At 38.7% G+C, this 20309-nt stretch overlaps 1 protein-coding gene across 4 annotated transcripts; it reads left to right on the top strand.

The window, feature by feature from the left end:
• The first annotated feature begins 2120 nt into the window (after nt 1-2120).
• On the top strand, nt 2121-20309 carry LOC148853631 (uncharacterized). Of its 4 annotated transcripts, none has more exons than XR_016113226.1 (12): nt 2121-2685; nt 2770-2898; nt 3332-3526; nt 4172-4219; nt 4298-4426; nt 10925-11049; nt 12845-12955; nt 13523-13631; nt 14993-15111; nt 15843-15996; nt 19644-19778; nt 19868-20309. XR_016113226.1 is itself a non-coding variant. In XM_088985995.1 (12 exons), the coding sequence occupies exons 1-12, from the start codon at nt 2572-2574 to the stop codon at nt 19930-19932; spliced, it is 1443 nt and encodes a 480-aa protein (XP_088842121.1). In that variant the 5' UTR covers nt 2121-2571; the 3' UTR covers nt 19933-20309. The 4 variants fall into 4 exon arrangements, 2 of the variants coding, with proteins under 2 accessions (XP_088842121.1, XP_088842122.1); XM_088985995.1 differs by having other exon boundaries at nt 19634-19778; XR_016113228.1 differs by lacking the exon at nt 15843-15996 and having other exon boundaries at nt 19634-19778.

Below are 20309 nucleotides of genomic sequence, written 5' to 3'. Positions count from 1 at the left end.
ACTGTTTTATGGGCTGGGCTCGGGATTTGCTACAAAAGCCCGACCCAGCCTGACCAAGTGTAGCCTACTCTAAATCCTAGTCAAATAACCATTTCTTATTCCCTCTCTTCAGTCTTCATCTTCTTCTCTCCTCACTCTCACTCTCAAGAACCGGCACAAACCCAGACAGGCAGGCAGCCACCATTGTCAGTCTCAGAGGCAACAAGCGAGCTCAAGCACCGGTCATCTCTCAGTGATTCCTCTCTCTCTCTCTCTCTCTCTCTCTCTCTCTCTCTCTCTCTCTCTCTCTTGCAATTCTCATTCTTAATTTCTCACTCACTGTTGCATATTCTCATTTTCTCAGGAACCAGCACCACCAGTGAATTGTGACGGTGAGTTCGCTGTGTGTGTGTGTGTGTGTGTGTTCCATCTTCTCAATGTTCTCATTCTCACCAGTGAACACCCGCGCCACCAGTGAACTTTGGCGGACTCAAGCGAACTCATTCTCATCGGTGAACCCAGGATGCAATCTTCAATAAAAGTGGAAAAAAATCATTGTTAGGTCGGGCTTCGGGCTCAGGCTCAAGCCTGAAAATTTTCTGTTAATGAGGAGTAAAAGCCCGGCCTGGTCCGACCCATGAACATGTCTAATCGAAAACCAAACCTCAAGTGTAATCCCCATTCCTGGTGAAATGGCACTCCCCCATTTGAAGGAATGGCCATTCCCTTTCCCTCCCATGAGAATGAAAATCCATTCCAGCCAATTCTGATTTTGATTTCAATTTCGCCTGAACCAAAAATGGCATTTTGTGACTAGTATTAATAAATTAACACCCATCAAAGTCCTTCATATTATCTATCAAGAACAAAATGGTCCAAAAATTAGTGGTATGAATCTTAAACCTATGACTTAATACAACATTAAAACCAATTAATCATATGGGATTTAGATTCTAATTCATACAATTAATAATGGTTACAGCCCTGTTATATATTTATATATTATATAAAGTAGATACTTACTGTAGTTTAAAAATAATTAATAGAAGTTCAGTTCAAATATCATATATCATATATAATTAATAAAATAATAAAAATGGAATTTTAACAATTGTGGTTTGAACATTGGCATTTAGCAAAGCCAAGATCAACTTCTATCAAGACAAATATGTGCCCACACCGTTCTAAGAGCATTTTCCACCTTTGCATTGGAAAAATAAAACACACAAGTATGAAGATATTCTCAATGAAAGGTAGTAAAGGGTGTTCGATCCAGCTTTGCCTTGACTAGACCTATTCATGGGCCAGGCGTCGGGCCACCTGGCCCCCGAACGGGCTTAACCCCGGGCCAAAAAAGTCTGACCCACAATAAATTCGAGTTGGGCTCGGGATTTGCCAAAATAGCCCGGCCCGAGCCCTGCTCGACCTGACTTATAGATTAAAGTTAAAAAACCCTAGTCGAACCCCTTTTCTCTTTCACCTCTTTCCAGTCGAACCTCTCTTCTCTTCAGTCTTCACATCCTCCTTAGTCCTCAGTCCTCACACTCTCAGGCAGCCACACAACCGGCGAGGCGACGAATATTCACCATTTCTCTTATCATTCTCTCTCTCTCTCTCTTTCTTTCTTAGACACGAACTGATCACTGTTGAAATCACAGTTTACAAATCTCAGACATCGCGAACTCAACTTACAGTCACTGGCGAGGCGGTGAATATAGGCACCGGGCGCGACGGTGATTTCTCTCTCTCTCTCTCTCTCTCTCTCTCTCTCTCTTTCTTAGACGCAAACTGATCACTGTTGAAATCGCAGCTTAAGTCACCACAAATTCGAGCTTTGGGCTTTTTATCAAAGCCGGGCTTGGGCCCAAGTTGTAGGCCCATTGGTCGGAACGAGCTCAGGCTCGGGCCTAACAAAATTCCATTCATAAAGAATAAGAACCCGACCCATCCCGGCCCATGAACAATGAACACGTCTAGCCCTTACTGAAGCCGAACTCGGCAAAACCACAATCATAGTCCTAATAAAAACGGGTCTGGCAATCAAAACTGATTCCTCCATGTGCTGCAACAGTGCAAAGTGAGCAACTGAGATAACATGTGACCCCACCCTGTATGATACGGATGGACGGAGTGTCAGCTCTGTAAATGTAATAAAACCAAGTAAACCTAGTCCCTACCACATACAATGTATTTGTCCATCCATCAATAGTTCTCGTCAAAAAATCAGATAAAATAAATGAAGGAATGGAAACGGGTCAATCAAATCATAAAATTCCTCCCTCCAACTCCAAGACTCCAACACTCATTTCTCTTCCCCGGTTTTAGATGTTCATTCATCCACTTTCTTTCTGTCCCAACTCCAATCTTCAATCCAAAAAAAGAAAATACATATAGTCGTTAGCTTCTCAACCACACATGACAGACTTCCCTCCTCTTCCTATGTGAGAGGTATATGACGACGATGATCTGCGACGCGTGCCCATTCGTTTAAAATGCAGTACACTGCACAATTGCTTCATGCGTAGAGTAGAGCTTCCAACATCTCATAACATTTTTGATTCGATTTAAGTTCATTCACCATCACCCAATAGGATGCTTTCTCTTCAAGTTGAAGATCTTCGTGAAAAGTTCACCACCCACTTCAGACCTTGGCAGCGTTCCTTCCAGTTCTGGATTCGAGCTGCGGATATCTATACCGGTTACAAGGTCTCTTTCTGTCTGTCTTTCTCCTCCCGCGTTCTTTCTGGGATTTCAGATTCTTTACATCTGAACTTTGTTGGGTTTTGTTAGGTTTTTCAATTGCGGGTTAATTTTGTGAAAGACATGAATAAGCAGGAGGAGATGTGGGAAAGGCAGCATGAGCTCGCTGCTAAGAAGATATACTCAATGTGTTCTGACCTTGGTGGGTTTTTTCTCAAGGTATTGGATTTCTGTTGCTGTCAACCGGGCCTCTGCCTTAATATTTTTTTCTTGCTAGTTGGTTTTGATTTGCTGACAAAAAAGTGCGGTTGTCAAAATTGGATATTCTTTTTAACTTTTAAATGAGTTGTGCTTATCCTGGTTTTAGCTTAAGAAAATATGCATTTGTTTTTCTCTCCCTGCTTCATTTTCAAAGTGGAGAGTAGTTTTTGTTTTCTGAGTTTGTGATCTTTTTTCAACGGAGTAGCTTCTTCTGATTATGGGTTTTATCCACGATTCGGCAATCATGTTTTATTCGGTAATGAAACCCTGTAAGGGGGAAAAGTAGAGGAAAAAGAGGAAAAGAAATGACGTTAAGGTCCTGTTATATTTTTCCTAATGTTATTTTGTTTTAGGTGGATATTTATTGTTAACGTGATGGCATTTGATTCAGGTTGCTCAAATTCTGGGGAAGCCTGATTTGGCCCCTCCTGCATGGGTTAGAAGGCTTGTTACATTGTGCGATAAAGCTCCTGCAACTCCGTTTGATGTTGTCCAGCTTGTGATTGAGAAGGAGCTAGGTCGAAGTGTTAGTGAAATGTTTGAAAGATTTGATGTGGAGCCTCTCGGCTCTGCTTCAATTGCACAGGTTTAGTTCCTGGAGCTTTCTCTTCTTCAGTTTAAAATTTTTTGATTTTGTTAAAACTTAAAATGTTGAAAAATAAGCATTACATAATATTGCTTCAATTATTACCCAAGGCTCATTCTTTAGGTCATTAGGTGCAACGATATAATCCCAAAACAAGATTGATTATGGGAAGGATGCATCTTGGACCAAAAAAAGTTCCTGGAGCTTTCTCTTCTTCAGTTTAAAATTTTTTGATTTTGTTAAAACTTAAAATGTTGAAAAATAAGCATTACATAATAATGCTTCAATTATTACCCAAGGTTCATTCTTTAGGTCATTAGGTGCAACGATATAATCCCAAAACAAGATTGATTATGAGAATGATGCATCTTGGACCAAAAAAAGTTCAGTTGCCTTAACACCTGGCTTGGAATTTGGAAAAGATGATAAAACGTAGGAGAGGTGAAATTTGAAAACGCACCCATTACTTGGGAAGGAAGTGATGATATTTGATAGTACATTGTGGGACCAAACTGTCATATTACAAGCATCCTGCCTTTTTTGTTTGTGGTGGTAGGGATAGGGGAATTTCATTATTGTGATTATCCTGGCAAAGTGAACCCATGGTTCTTATGGATAATAATAAATCTTTTGTGTTTGGCCTAGGTTCATCGAGCAAGATTGAAAGGTGCCAAGAGTGATGTTGCTGTAAAGGTATGTGATATTAGAAATTATTTAATATTTTCAATTTGAATGCTCTTATGGATTTTTAACTCATATGTGGATTTATAGGTGCAACATCCTGGAGTTCGGGATTTGATGATGACAGATATCCAAAACTTGCAAGCTTTTGCTCTATATTTGCAAATGACAGATATCAAATTTGATCTTTTCTCTGTAACCAAGGAGATGGAGAAACAGGTGCATACTATTTCTATTTTGGTACATTCGATCCCATTTTTGTGTGTGCTAGTGCAGGAAATGGCCATCTCATTAAATTGTTGGTCAGTAGGTATTCTAGGGGTACAATATGAGAGGCTAGAGTTCATTGAGATGATGAGACATTGGTCAATCCTAATATTCACTTAAGTGATCATATTTCGTCAAATTTATTTTGAGTATGGCTTTTGTATTAGTAGAAATAACTAATTGTAGATTTAGTCGAGTTTCTTGTGAAAGGAAAGAGGGGGAAGATGAAGATTTCAGCAGTAGAGAAGAAAGGAGAAGAAGAAAAGAGGGGGAAGATGAAATAACTAATTGCAGATTCTGAATTAACCCTAGCCGCCTACCTCTCATTATATTTATACTTAACTTAAAGAATGAGATATTACAAGGATGCCCCTAGTAGGGCGGCTACTAATATAGCCGAACAGTCACAACTTAAATAAAACATAAACTAATGGGCCTAAAGCCCAACAACTTCCTAACTAAACAAAAAACAATTCAGACCAACTCAACACTCTCCTTCAAGTTGGGAGTAAATGTCACACATTCCCAACTTGCGTAGATCATGCTCCAGCTTATTCTTTGCAACACCTTTTGTGAGAACATCAGCAAGTTGCAGATTAGAAGCAATGTATGAAAGACAAACTTCTCCAGAAGTTGCCCTTTCTCTGATAAAATGTCTATCCACTTCAATGTGCTTAGTTCGGTCATGCTGGACTGGGTTATGGGCAATGTTAATTGTTGCCTGGTTATCACAGTATAGCATCATAGGTTCTTCTGCATATACGCCAATTTCTTTTAATAGGGAAAGGATCCAGAGAAGTTCTGAAACTCCATGTGACATGGCCTGTATTCGGCTTCAACACTTGATCTTGCCCCCAACAAGGGTGCACACTCATGAAGTTGATCTCCTGTCATCAAGGCATCCTGCCCAATCTGCATCTGTATAGGCCTCTAGTTTCAACTATCCATGATCAGTAAATAATATGCCTCTGCCCGGGTGTCCCTTCAGATAAGCAAGAATCCTGTCAACTGCCTCCCAATGCTAGACTCGTGAAGCATGCATGTATTGACTTACTACACTTATTGCATAGGAAATGTCTGGTCTTGTCATACACAAGTATGGCAGCCGACCCACAAGTCTCTGATATCTCCCAATATCCTTTATTGGTTCACCTTCTGATGCATTGATTTTATGGTTTTGATTAATAGGGGTGTTGATTGCCTTTGTTCTAAGCTTCCCTGTCTCTTGAAGGAGATCCAAGACATACTTCATTTGAGAGATAAAAATTCCATGTTTTGATCTTGCAACTTCAATGCCTAAGAAGTATCTCAGTTCTCAAAGATCCTTAATTTCAAATTCTTTATGTAGGTTCCTTTTCAGACCATCAATCTCACTCAGATCATTCTCGGTGGCAACAATATCATCCACATAAACAATTAAGACTGACACCAAAGATCCCCTTTGCTTCACAAACAAGGTGTGATTGGATTGAGTCTGAGTGTAGCCAAAAGCAATCAAGGCCTTTCTGAATCAGTCAAACCATGCTCTAGGAGATTGTTTCAAGTCATAAAGTGACTTCTTAAGCTTGCATACCTTTCCCTTTTCAGTATAATTGTAAAAACCAGCAGGAAGATCCATATACGCTTCTTCTTGCAGATACCCATTTAAGAAAGTATTCTTCACATCAAGTTGAAATAAGGGCCAAGAGTATGAGGCAGCAAGAGAAAGAAGTATCCGAACAGAGGTCATCTTTGTAACTGGTGCATAGGTCTCTAAGTAATCAATGCCATAGGTCTGTGTGTACCCTTTTGCAACAAGTCTTGCCTTGTACCTTTCTATACTTCCATCTGCCTTATATTTTACTGTGTAAACCCATCTGCATCCAACTGTCTCCTTGCCTTCTGGTAGATCCACGATGTTCAATGTCTGATTCTTAATCAAAGCTGCAATCTCTTCCTGCATAGCTGTCTTCCACTCAGGTTTGGAGAGAGCCTCACTAACACTCTTAGGTATAGACACTGAATCAAGAGAGGAAAGAAAAGCACGGTAGGAAGGAGAAAGTCCACTGTAGGATAAGTACTGTGAAATACAATGAGTAGTACACTTTCTCTTCCCTTCTCTGAGAGCAATAGGGAGATCAAGGTTATCTGTAACAGTGTTAGTAGGATCAATGGGAACTAAAACAATAGCGGGACCAAGAGGAATGCCTGAATCCATGTCAGCCGAATTTGGAGTTTCCAAGGAATCGACAGGAAGTGATGTGAGTTCTGCTGTAGTGGGATCAACCTACTTGTGAAGTCTCTATCGTAAGTAATGCTGAGAAGCAGAACGCAAAGGAGGTGGCAAGGTAGGTGACACATGGTGGTGGTCAAGCACAAGAGTAGACACAGGGACTGGAACTGGGAGAGGAATAGACTGTTGACTCACTTCCCCAAAACACTCCCCCTGAGAAGGATTCTTTGAGAAGAAGTACGTGGATTAAAAAAAGGTGACATCCATGGTAACATACCGGCTCCCAGAGATTGGATTATAGCAGCAATACCCTTTCTGATTCTCTGCATATCCAAGGAAGACACACTTCTTTGCCTTGGGATCAAGCTTCCAGCGGTGAGGACCAAGGATATGTGCAAAACAGACACACCCAAACACCCTGAGAGGAATATGAAACATCTCCCCCTGAGGAAAAAGGAGATTGAATGGGGTGCTGAATCCAAGTATACGAGAGGGCACCCTATTAATCAGATATACTGCTGTGAGAACTGCATCACCCCAAAACCGAACTGGAACTATAGATGTGATCATCATTCTCCTTGTAATTTCAACAATGTGTCTGTTCTTCCTTTCTGCAACACCATTCTGCTGTGGACTGTAGTTACAATTGCTCTGATGGACAACACCATATTCTAACAGATATGAGGCAAGGTGTCCTTCAAAATATTCCCTAGCATTGTCGGATCTGGACACCTTTATTCTTGTTCCAAACTGTGTTAGAACCATCTGATGAAATTGCCTCACCAAGGATGGTACTTCATCGCGGGATCTCATAAGGTAAATCCAAGAGTATCGTGAGAAATCATCCACAAATAAGAGAAAATAGTGATAACCTCCCTTAGAAGGAACATGGTAAGGGCCCCACACATCCGAATGAATAATATCAAAAGAAGAGGAACATCTTTTATTACTAGGTTTAAATGAATGTCTACAATGCTTTCCAAGTTGACAACCTTCACACTCCAGACTTCACTTCACGACCACTCCCAGTCGTCCTCTTTGAATCCAGATCCTGCAAAATACAATGACCGGGAGAAAAAATTACTGAGCAGTTCAGGTTCTTAGTCAAACTACTAATAGATAACAAATTAATGCTCAGTCTGGGAACATGAAGGACAAAGGGTAGAGAAATAAAATCACTAATCTTGACAGATCCCTTCCTAGCAATAGGAACATGGGATCCATCAGCTGTGGAGACCCTATCTCTACCAGAGCAAAGCTGGTAAGTTGAAAAAATAGTAGAACTCTAGGTCATGTGCTCTGAGGCTCCAGAATCTATAATCCAAGGAGGTCCCTCCTTACCTGAAGTAGAAACATAATTTGCAGTGACATGTGAACTACCTGTGTGAGCAAAGGAAGTAGAGTGGACTCCAACAGTGCCACTTGTACCTTGCTGTCCGCTTGCGGCTGAACTGGAACTGGTTGTATCCCGCTAGTTCAAAAGTAGCCCATACCTCTCAAGTTTGGCCCTTATTGCAGTAGTTGTAGTAGGAGAGGCCGGAATGTCACCAGTAACTGCCATGTGTTCATTTCCCTTCTTATTTTTCAATCTAGTCAGCACAAGATGTGGGTGAAACTTCCAACAAGTATCTCTTGTGTGTTAAGGCTTCTTACAGTAGTCACAGATCAAATCTCTTTTATCTTCCTTCTTGATTTCACTGCCACCCCGATCTCCACTTTGTTTAGGTTTCACAACACTTACCATGGCAAACTGATCAGGAATAAGGTTTTTCATCATCACATCTCTCCTGCACTTCTCCCCTGACACAAAGGCATATGCCTGGGATAGAGTAACACTGTCCCTGGAAAGAAGGTGCTGTCGTGCAATATCATACTCAGGATTAAGGCCAGCAAGAAATTCAAACACCCTATACTTCTCTAGTTGTTTTTGATAGGTAGCTGCATCCTTAGTGGTTTCCCAAGCAAATGTCTCTAAATGGTCAATCTCTTGCCACAGGATTTTAAGGGCTGAAAAATAGGCTGCAACAGATCTATCTCCCTGCCTTGTAGAAATAATCTGATTTCTCAACTGATAAGCCCTAGCAACATTCTCCCTCTGTGAATAGGTTTTTGCAACCCCATCCCATATTTCCTTAATTGCATTTGCCCATAAAAAAAATTTACTTATATGGGGCAACATGGAATTACACAACCAAGTCATCACCATATAATACTCCTATACCCACCTGGAGTCGCTAGTTTCGGGTTTCACCTCTTCATTAGTGATATACCCTAATTTCCCACGAGCACCAATGGACATCTTTGCAGATTGTGACCATTCTAAGTAATTTGCACAATCCAACCTAACTGTAGTAATGGTCCCAGCCCCGAAAGGGTCTCCAGCACCTCCTCCCACTGGTCCCATTTCACTCCCGGGCTTATTTTCAACTCCGTGGCCCTCCATGCTTCTCAAAAAATGTAAAGACAATAACTGAAATTTGCAACAATATCAAACAAAACACTTTTTGGAACCAACAACACCTTTATGGTGTCCTAGACTTTCTTCCCACAAAAGATTCATTTTCTGTGGGACGAGAGAAGAGAGAGAAGGGGCAGCCGCTTTCTCTAGAAGCCTCCAAATCAGGCAGGACTTGAATCGCCCCTTACAAAAAACTCCAAGGAACCCTAAAAAATCAGGGCGCCACTTCCTAGGTCAAAATTGAAGAGTCCAACAGAAACGAGACTCTTTCCCTTTCTCCAGTTTTTCCTGATTTTGATGAGAAACCCTAGATCAGCTACAGGGCACACAGATCCACCAAAAAATCCAAAAACTGGGCTTACCTGAGAGCTTCAATCAGCCTCTTAAATCACCATGCAGTCGGCCGATCTAGGGCTGCATGAGAAAACAACTTCAAGGAACCTTCGGCCTGTTTTGATGCCAAGTAGAAATAACTAATTGCAGATTTAGTCGAGTTTCTTGTGAAAGGAAAGAGGGGGAAGATGAAGATTTCAGCAGTAGAGAAGAAAGGAGAAGAAGAAAAGAGTACGAAGTCGACCAGGATTCTGAATTAACCCTAGCCGCCTACCTCTCATTATATTTATACTTAACTTAAAGAATGAGATATTACAAGGATGCGCTTAGTAGGGCGGCTACTAATATAGCTGAACAGTAACAACTTAAAAAAAACATAAACTAATGGGCCTAAAGCCCAACAACTTCCTAACTAAATAAAAAACAACTCAGACCAACTCAACAGTATTGGAGTTCTATGTTAACACTCTGAAATTTGAACTGCAGCAGTTACAAACTCCATATAGGTTACACCTAGACATGGTTGAAAGCTTGCCGGGTGCTATGTGCTGAATCTGATTCATGCATGTACCTGCTGATTTGAACTTTAGATTAGTTTATTCAGCCACCTCCAGTGGCTTCTCTCTAATTTTCTGGAGTCCTTTGGTGGGAAAGCTAGATAATTTATTTCATGGGTGATTTTTTTTAGTTTAATATCTAATTGAGTTCTACCTGATTCCTTGGGACATTTTTGAATCAAGATATTATATACCTGACATCAATAAAAAGGACCAGAATGAGTTCACTTCCAATGGTGTATGTTGGTATAGTCTATTCTCTATAGTTACTTGATTCATTCCCTACCATCTGATTTGGTTTGGTTGGTACTAATTGGCAAGTTGGTTGATATAAGTTTAAAAAAAAAAAGAAACAATTCCTGATAATTAGGTGATTCTATTGGAAAGAAATGACCAATAAAAATGTAGTAAGTTGAAGACTTATTAGATAAATAATTAATTGGAACAAAAAAAAAAAAGGAATCGAAAGAAATAATAAGCTTGGAACCAGAAAATCTTTCCTTGAAGGTAATGCCAACTATTGTGTGCTAGACACTTGTTCATAATTGCAATTTCTCATTCATGTAATGCCTCAATTCATAATCTATTACACCAGAAATTGTCGGGTTTTAATCACCTATTTTAGCTGATTAAAACAGAAGCCTGCCCCTTGTAAAGTTGGTTCACCTACTGTATATGGATTGTGAATTGCAAACCTGAATTCAAACCTAATGAACCCATGAATTATCTAATCATGGCACAGCACCACAGCCTATTTATTTTCTATGTCTAATTGAACATCTAATTATCCAGGTGCATTAGCATAGGCTGTTTCTATTTTTAATTGTTATTATTTTTGTGTAATACCATTCAAACTCTGTTGTTTTCTGCTCTGATGCATGGAATTCAAGATTGGATATGAATTTGACTTTATGAGGGAGGCTCAAGCCATGGAGAAAATACGGGATTTTCTTTATGTCAACAACAAAAGGCCTCCTGTTTTAGTGCCACGTCTGATGCCAAACATGGTGACTAGGTATGCCATGTACAATAATTCTTATTTACTCAGAACTTCAAACATTCACACGGAAAAATCTTTTCTATGCAATTCCATTAGAGACTAAGGCTGGATTTGGCTTGCTTACAGAGAATTAATTCTGATGAATATTGCTAATTTGTGATTGGAAGAATCATTTTTAAGTTTGGATACATGATTCAAACTAATCCATTTTTCGGACTCAAAACTCATTACTAAAAATATCAGCTTCAAAAAATAATCATTTTGGCCCAAAATTCATTCTTCAAATACCAATTCTTTGGACTAGAATCTTAACCAAACATAATCTAAGTGGTCAAAATATCCCTTTTCTGTGTGCGCGGATGGGGCTTTGGTTATTTGGGTTTGCTTAAGTGGGTTCAATATTATTTAGACTTCTATGTATCACTTTTCATTGCCATTGATATAATCTGATCACTCAGAGAATTGAAGTATATTTTCCATATTATATAGAGTAAAGGTCTTTCTACTTGGAGGTTTCTGTGGGTGGAAATCAACAGAAACCTTCCAATAGAAAATAGGTCCACTAAAATATATACATTTATGCATTTTACCTTTCTTCTTCTCATCTGGTCACTTGGAAATTCTCTGTCTTTTCTCCCAAAAACGTAGAAAAGTCTTTTTATTTGCAGATTTCTGTTGAGGAGACAGGTTTAATAAATCAAACAAAATTTCCCTGTACAGTTTATACGATTTAAGCATCCCAATAGGTGATGCAATGAGAGAAAGTAGATTAAGATGGTTTGGTCATGTGCATATAGGACCACCTACAGCACCTATAAGAAGTGGTTTGTTACAAGTTGAAGGGGCTATAAGGGCTAGGGGCAGACCAATAAGGATATGGGTCGAAGTAGAAAGAAATGATTTAGACCCTGTTTGGATAGACTTTTATAAAGTACTTTCGTACTTTTGAAAGTATAAAGTACGAAAAACACGACATAGTATTTGTATTATGTACTTTATACTTTTTGCTTTCATACTTTTAAAGGTAAGAAAAACCCCAAAAGCACGAAGTCAGCTTTTTATGCTTCGTGCTTTTTGGTGAAACTGTGCTTTTGTTTTCGTGCGAATGGGTGGTCACACGTGACCACTCTTCGATAAAACTCTTGATACCAAAGGTGGTCACACCTTTTTACCCAAACAGTTTTCAAAACAAAAATACCAAAAGTAAAAGTATTTTATGTACTTTATACTTTGATGTTTTTAAAAGTACAAAAGTAGAAGTCTATCCAAACAATGCCTTAAATGCTCATAATTTAACAATGGATATGGCATTAAACACAATGGAATGGCGAAACAAGATTCATGTAGCCAACCCCATATGGTTGGGGTAAGGCTTAGATGATGATGATGATGATAGTTTATATGCCTATCTTTACCACTACAACATAGTAGTTTCTTATTAAGGCCCAAATGTAGAATTGGAGATAAATTCCAGCTTAAGGCTATTAAATAAGGTTCTTGAGATTGATATTAGGCAATCACATTCTTCCATTTTGTAATTGGCTTTTATTATCCTTTTGTATAAATATATGCATTTATCAGCTCCAGTGAGTTCTATTGCTTCATGCTCCCTACCAATTCATATGATAATCCTAATTTTTCTAAATGTTATTTTGTGCTACCTTAATAAACCTGAAAAGTCTTAATTTGATTGATTCCAACTACTGTGCAGTTTTTCTTGCAGTTTTGCAGAAGTATATAAAACTCATCTCTGATTGTTAGGTATTGGTTAGTTTACTTTTGCTAATAAAAATTGTCTGTTCTTGGTTAGGAGAGTTTTAGTAATGGAATTTATAGATGGAGTACCAATTCTAAACCTTGGTGATGAGATGGCTAAAAGAGGCATAAATCCTGATGGTAAAGTTGCTGCCATGGCAAAGCAGTAAGCTCCCTATGTTACTCTAGATGGATAGTTTGAAGTTTTCCTTGCCTTGTTTGTTCATTGTATGAATAATTGTTGCGTGCTTGCTTTTATATTAATATGTATTTTATTTTAGGAATGGTTTGTAGAAAAGAAGTTTATGACTTGTTGATATTCAAATGATGATTTTTTTTTTCAACGGAATCTTAGAATTCACTGTTTGGCTTTAGCAACCTCTCTCCTGGACCAAAATCATGCAAGTGCCAGAAAAAACAAAAATAAAGATTTTTCAATATCAATTTCATCTTTGTTTTGTTTGGTCTAAGAGAGGAAGCTTTTTTAATCTTTATAATTTTCTGTCAGATTTCCACCCTTACAACTGAAATCTTCTTTACTTTTAATATGGCGACATCTTTCTGTTGTTCACCTTCTGTCTTTTCTCTTATTTTAATCAGTTTGACTTGGTTTCATGAAATCTAAAGCTCAATCAACTCTGCTATAGCTTGCTGCAAGATGTTTTATTTACATTACAATAAATTAGACCTCAAAAATATTGTAACACCTTTCTCAAAAATTCTGTAAATACAGGAACATCCTTAGAAGTTTGACTCTAGCATATGGTCAAATGATCTTGAAGAGTGGTTTGTTTCATGCAGACCCTCATCCTGGAAATATTCTGATCTGTAAGGGTTCAGAGGCAAGTAGATTACTGATTTTCAGCCAGAAAACTCATTGCTTTATTTTGATTTTGTATTTTGTTGTAATTGTTCATATTCTCACAATTAGTTGGATAAAGGCAAAAATGGATTTTCCTCCTTACTTTCAATTTTATGTTAAGTTGGTTTTGTTGATTCAGTCATTTGAATGAGAATAGGCTGCCTTGTTATGACAACAAAGATTCTATGCATTAGACAAGAGCACAAAATTGTGCAGAAACAACACCAAATAGTGTTTTCTCTGCCCATATGCTGTAGGCTGGTCTCATTGCTGGACAGGTCCAACCTAGGGGATGTCCTTATTGAAAGTCAACATGTGATATCCTTTATTGTAGTTCTTTTAACCTAGTATATCACTTTATTTCTCCATTTTCTTTGGGGGGGGGGGGAGGGTATTGAATATCAGATGGGTTATGGTCAATCATATCTGAGCTAGAATTTGTGGATACCCTTGACTGGACCTAACATATCCTGGCTATTTTTTGTTACATGCATGGATTCTGATTCATGGTTCCATGTTGTGGTTAATGAGCATTGATTTCCATATGCATATATGTTTGACGATGGCCTAAATTAACAGTCTGAAAACGATCCACCACATCTGGCCAAAAATGTGTGGTTTCCCTCAAGTCAATTATTTATTTAGTGTCAGCTTCATGAATCCTGTTCCTTTTAAACTATCCAGGGCCATATACATTCTTGTGTCATAGGCCCATCATATGCTTCAATAGAACAGTCATTGGCCTTATAACCTATTGAATCTCCTTCTAGGTTTTCTACCAATGCATTAATTTCTGACTTTGTTCTTCTTAAGTTTTGTCATGCATCCATGTCAACATTCTGATCTCAGCTATGCTCATTTTATGTGTGTATTTTTTCTTGATCTTCCAATATTCTATCCCATACAGCACAACTGGTCTTATAAAATTTCCTAGCACTCTAGAAGCACATCTGAGCTTCATCCTTATTAGTTCAATTCTATGGAAGCATCATTCTTCAATGTATCCATCAATCGATGTATCAAAAAGTTGTCATATGTTTTTTTTTCTTTTTTTTCATTTTTTGATTGGTAACTGGTAACTTTATTAAGAATTGGATATAATTACAAGAATAGTAAAGTGACAAGCACTCCAGTCCTTTTTCATACAAGTATTTTGTTATCTTTTTCCGAAACAGTAGTTTCATTTGGTTATGTAATTCATTTCCCATTACGTTTTCATACATTCAGAATTGCAACTTCAGTAGGCCCTCATAGTCAACCTATAACTTATTTTGGTATCCCCTCTCCCCTACCCCCCCCCCCCCCCCCCCAAAAAAAAAAAAAAAAAAAAAAAAAAATCAGGTTGCTTTGCTAGACTATGGACAAGTGAAGGATCTCCCTGATGATTTGAGGCTCGGATATGCTGGCCTGGTTCTTGCTATTGCTGATGGTGATCCTATAAAAGCCTCTCAGAGTTACAGGTATTAAAGTTCACCAGATAATTGCTAATGTATTATTTTCATCTGACAACAGTAAGATTGAATATCCAAGATAAAGGTTTTAAGAAGAAGTATCTAAGGAATTTATCAAAAAAAATAAAAAAAAAAGAAGTATCTAAGGTTAAATACTAGTAATTCTACCAGTGGATGTTGTTTAAAAACAAGGGAGTTGGTTGATATTCAGTGGGACTTGTACCATTATATTGGATGACAATTGACTAGGATGGTTAACTACTGGATATGGTGATCTCTCTTTCTGGAAAATCTGCTTTCTTTTTGACTTTTGAAATGGCTGCATGGATCAGATGATTAAGATCATCCAATGAGGTGGATGTTTGTAGAGAATGGGGACCAATGGGTTTCTCCTATCTTTTCTTCTGCACCTTCATTTACTTCCATGCTGTTGGTAGGTCAAAGTTTAGCTAACCACTGAACAGATACCTTATGAATCCAATTTCATATATGATTAGACCTTTTTCACCTTATGAATCCAATTTCATATATCATTAGACCTTTTTCTTGCAGAAATTCTTAAAGTAAAAATGGTCTAGCTATCCTCCCGTTTCCTAAGGTCTTTCTTTAAGGCCATGTTGGGCCATTGATGCTGCTTAAATTATAAGATTCTAATTAAAAAAAAAAAAACTCGGATCTTATATCTATCTGGTATTATAGTTAAGTGCATATGTTATTATTTTTCTTTTTTCACTTTGCAGAGAGCTTGGTATAAAAACATTGAGTAAATGTGATGATGAACAAACAGAAATGCTTAAGTTGGCCCAAACAATGTTTGATACAAAACTCCCGCCTGGAGTGATGATGTTGCAACCTTTTTCAGAAGAATCTTCAATAAAAAAAATTTCTGTTCAGGTATAATTGCTATTCAAGTCCAAGGAGGTTTTGCTTCTTATCTGCAGTTGGATTACACTACTAGAGGTGCATAAATTTTGTGGATTACATATAATGTATGCTTACACACAAAAACATCTTGGCTTATTCATTTGTCCAGTTTTGTTGGTGTTTAAATTTCATAAAGTTCTAATATGGAGGTATATTACAAGAGGGTACCTGTACTCAAAACTGATGCTCGTAGGGAGATAGAGAATTTTTAGGAATGTGAAGTAGTTCACTCTATGGAACACAGTGAAATAGTTTCATAGCTTTGGGAAAAGGGTACCTCCTCACAAAGGTATTCGTGCCTCGCGGTAACCAGGCCTGGGTGACTATTTACAAAAAAAATGCCTCCACATTATATGATTTCATTATTATAAGGAAAAAGCCTACTAGTCAACTTGTTAGGGAAGCTCCATTAACAATCCATGAATCTTCCACATGGAAAATTAGTTTGGAGTCCGAAAGGCTCTCTGTGTTCTACCCGTTCTATGTTCATGGAAAAAATATTGGCCCAAAAGACCTTGCAACATGTGTAGGATAGGCTCTTTTTTGCAAGCAAGTCAATGGTTAATCTTATCTGGGAGGCTGTTCCAAAGAGTTCCCTACTCAGTGGATTGTTTAGATCAACCATATCATCCATCTATGTAGCAGAAATTTGATGGGTTGTGTATCCCTGATTGACCCATTTAGGAACCCTTTTCCACACACACACATGTACATATCATCATCATCCAAGCCTTATCTGAACTATATGGGGTCAGCTACATGAATCCCGTTTCGCCATTCTGTTCTGTTTAATGCCACAACCGTTGTTAACTTATGGGGTACTTAAAATCATTTCTTACTACTTCGACCAATGACCTTTTTGGTCTACTCCTAGCCCTTCTAGCCCCTTCAACTTGCAACAGGTCACTTCTTCTTAGAGGTGCTGTTGATGGTTTTCTGTGCACATGACCAAACCATCTTTGTCTACTTTCCCTCATTTTATCACCTATTGGAGCTATTCGTAGGTTCCTCCGAATGATTTCATTTCTGATCCTATCCTTTCTTGTTTTTCCACTCATCCATCTCAGCATACTTATTTCTGCCACACTTATTTTTTGGGCTTGTTGTTTCTTGACCGCCCAATACTCTCCTCCATATAGGATAGCTGGCGTCCATGATCATGGGAGTTTGGCAAAAGTTTTAGTGCTAGCTGCCAACCTGGAACAACCTTCCTCCTTTATCCTGGCTTGGGACTGGCTGTGTAAGACAAGCTCACACTGTTCAGTGTCCCATTTTTAATACATGATGATTTATAGTTCTCTTTTCTTACACTCATGAGGATATTTTATGTATTTGCCTTTTTTTTTTCTCATCTATGATTTTTTCCATGTAATAGCTTCTTTTCCCTTTCTTTATTTGTTCGATTGTAGGGAGGGTTCCATTTATGATCTTATTTCTTTAGATGGAGGTGAATGTTCTTGATCTAAGGTGATGTAGGAGTAATAGCATTGATATTGAATTAATTGTTGATGTAGGAAAGATAGGTCCAATATCACTTAAAATAGGACTTCAATGACTGATGGATGAGTCTAGGAGGATTAGGACAGGTTTAGGAGTGAGTGATTTTAGGACTAAAGTAGAGGTTGGCTTTTATATTATAGAAGGTAAGGTAAAAAATTTTATTGATGAAAGATGAAAATGTTACTACTTCCTGGAGCCCCTCACACAGGAAGAATACACATTACAGACTCCAAATAGACTGAGTATAAAGCAGTTGAAACAGATTCTGAGATTTAAACTCAGGGGAAACAGACATCCAAGAAGCAAGTTTAGACACTGCTGCCTGAATTAAGTCCTCCGGATTTCTCACTTTGTGGCAGAAAATCCTGTTGTTTCTTTCAGTCCGTCACTAAAACAGCTGCAGGAATAGTTATCTGGATCAGATTACCCTTTTTCTTCAGACCGGGTAACTTCCAGCAGAATAAAATGCCCTTGACAGGACCAGGCATAACCCAGCAAACCCCAGCCGCCTTGAGAAAATGCTCCCAAACTCTTGCAGAGATCGAACAATGGATGCCAAGATGATCAACTGTCTCTGGCAAGAGCCCACATAGGCCACAGTTAAGATCTGAAATCTGAACCCCTCTCCTAACCAAGTTAACTCTCGACAAGCACTTATTTAGTGCCATCACCCAAACCAGAAAATTATGCTTAGATGGGCCGACAGAATTCTGCACCTGCTTACTTGGGAAATCAAATATATTTGTTCTATTCAGATTTGAGGCCAAGGACTTAACAGTAAAAACACCATCTCCACCTCCATTCATCCTTCAGATTAACTGAGATAGGTTGCCTCTGTAACAGTTGCAGAAGGTCCAACAGCCGGTCCATCTCCCAATCAAAAAGGTTTCTTCCGAGGGGGGGGGGACCAGGAGGTTGAGTCCCCAATCACATCATAAGAATCAGCAACTGAAGCCTCAAGACCGAGGGCACATTAAAGAGCAGAGGAAAGGCTTCAGCAAGAGCGATGTCTAAGCACCAGGAGTCCTTCCAAAACTTCAACCTATCTCCCCTACCGATCTTGAGAGCTAGGCCACCAGAAAAATCTGGAAATGATTTAGTTTAGCAAAAGTCTTGGAGCTCAATAGCAAGAATTGTAGATTCATCCCAAGATGGTGAAAGGGAGGAGCCAACAATGTTTGTTTTCTATTAGGAAAGGGAATATTAGATTCGTTGTTAGTCATTAAGGAGCATTGCTAGGGTTTTGCCACTTGTTCCTATGGGATCTCTTCAAGGATTGGCTTTCCTTTCACCCGAAGATCCTAATACCCACGTGTGCTACTACCTTTTGCGCCTTACTTAACCGACATGGCGCCAGTGACGTCACTTAGAAATTACATGTGCAGCTAATATCCAAGCCTGGTTCTTAATGAACCGGGATCCCATAGCGATCCAGGGTTCATCACGGGGCCAAACGCATGTAAATCCTCATTGCAGGTTCAACTTGAGTATGTTTTGGGCTTGCATTAAGCGCAGGTTCATTGGAAGCGTGTGGTGAACCGCGGGTCCATTGCATACCTGCGGTGTACTATAGGTTCATTGCAAAGAAAAATGAGTTGCAGGCTGATTGTAGGCGTCCACGTGGCATCAATCTAGTATTTTCTGTGCTTTGAGGGACTGGATGAGCACTATGTACCTACATATGGGCAGGGTTAGAATGGATAATTGTATAGGCTTCAGAATGTCTTGCACTAAAGGACAAAAATTTTGAGGTGTGAAGAAAACTAAAAAGTTACGGAATCTAGGGTTCTAGATGGAATTTTATGATGATATATGGAGAGGTGGAGGGTTTTTAGGATCCATGGATGCATCCAAATATGGTAGCAATCAAAGATGGTTTGGCCCCAAAAGATGAAAATGGTTGGAAGGGGGAAATTTATATGAAACTACTTTTCTAAATTGCATGCATTTTATTCTATGTTATTTTGTTTAGTTTCCCAATGCAAGACAAAACCGAATTTATTCTGTTGAGCTGGTTATTTGGCTTCAGTTATGGCTTGTATGTCTACGAAAATAAACATGCATTCAACTGTATTAATATGTTGATTTTGTTCTGAAACAATGGTAGAACTTCCCAGAAGAGTTGTTCTCTATTCTTAGAACTGTACATTTGTTGAGAGGACTTAGTGTTGGCCTGGGCATCAACTATTCATGTGCAGAGCAGTGGAGACCTATTGCTGAAGAAGCTTTGTATCTCTCTGGGAGACTAAAAGGTTCATATCTCCTTGCTAAAATATTTCATCCCTCCCAAACTACAGACATGTAGCTACCATGTTTGACGCTCCTTGTGGTAATATTTCAGATAAAGACCTGAAGACAAAATTACAGAAGCGCAGCTTCTTTAGAAGAATGTTTTGGAGAGTCTGAATGTTTCAGTGGTGATGGGTAAATAGTAACTGATGTGAAAGAGTTATCTTGCCAGGTTCCTGTTCTTCCTCCCCTCCAAAAGAAAAAGAAAAAGAAGAATAGAAAGAACAAGGAAATATTGGTCGAGCTTCTGGGTTCCATTATTCTTTCTGTTGTAGCAATCTATGCATTCATCTCCCCAATGCCACAGTAGATCAGCAAGACAGATTAGATAATTCATTCACTTGATATCTTTCATTTTTAGTGGGTACAAATTTTATTTTCCTGTGGGCCCAGATGCATAACTGCGAAAGAAAAAACAAAAATGTCACGGTTCATTGTCTCCAATCATCTATTCAATGAGGTAATTCCAGATTTCCCTTTTGAATTTGGTAGAA

This window comes from Nelumbo lutea, chromosome 4 (assembly GCF_056320005.1).
Source record: "Nelumbo lutea isolate HS-2025 chromosome 4, American lotus-T2T, whole genome shotgun sequence".
Lineage (NCBI taxonomy): Eukaryota > Viridiplantae > Streptophyta > Magnoliopsida > Proteales > Nelumbonaceae > Nelumbo > Nelumbo lutea.
The sequence above is the reverse complement of the archived record's forward strand: the minus strand, read 5'-3'. Positions and strand labels throughout refer to the sequence as shown.

What these genes read in the sequence shown, in the direction of transcription:
- LOC148853631 (XM_088985995.1), top strand. Translation starts at nt 2,572, where the DNA reads ATGCTTTCTCTTCAAGTTGAAGATCTTCGTGAAAAGTTCACCACCCAC. An exon ending in AAAGCCTCTCAGAGTTACAG is followed by an intron (nt 15,112 to 15,842) that starts GTATTAAAGTTC and finishes TTCACTTTGCAG; the next exon opens with AGAGCTTGGTATAAAAACAT. An exon ending in TCTCTCTGGGAGACTAAAAG is followed by an intron (nt 19,779 to 19,867) that starts GTTCATATCTCC and finishes GTAATATTTCAG; the next exon opens with ATAAAGACCTGAAGACAAAA.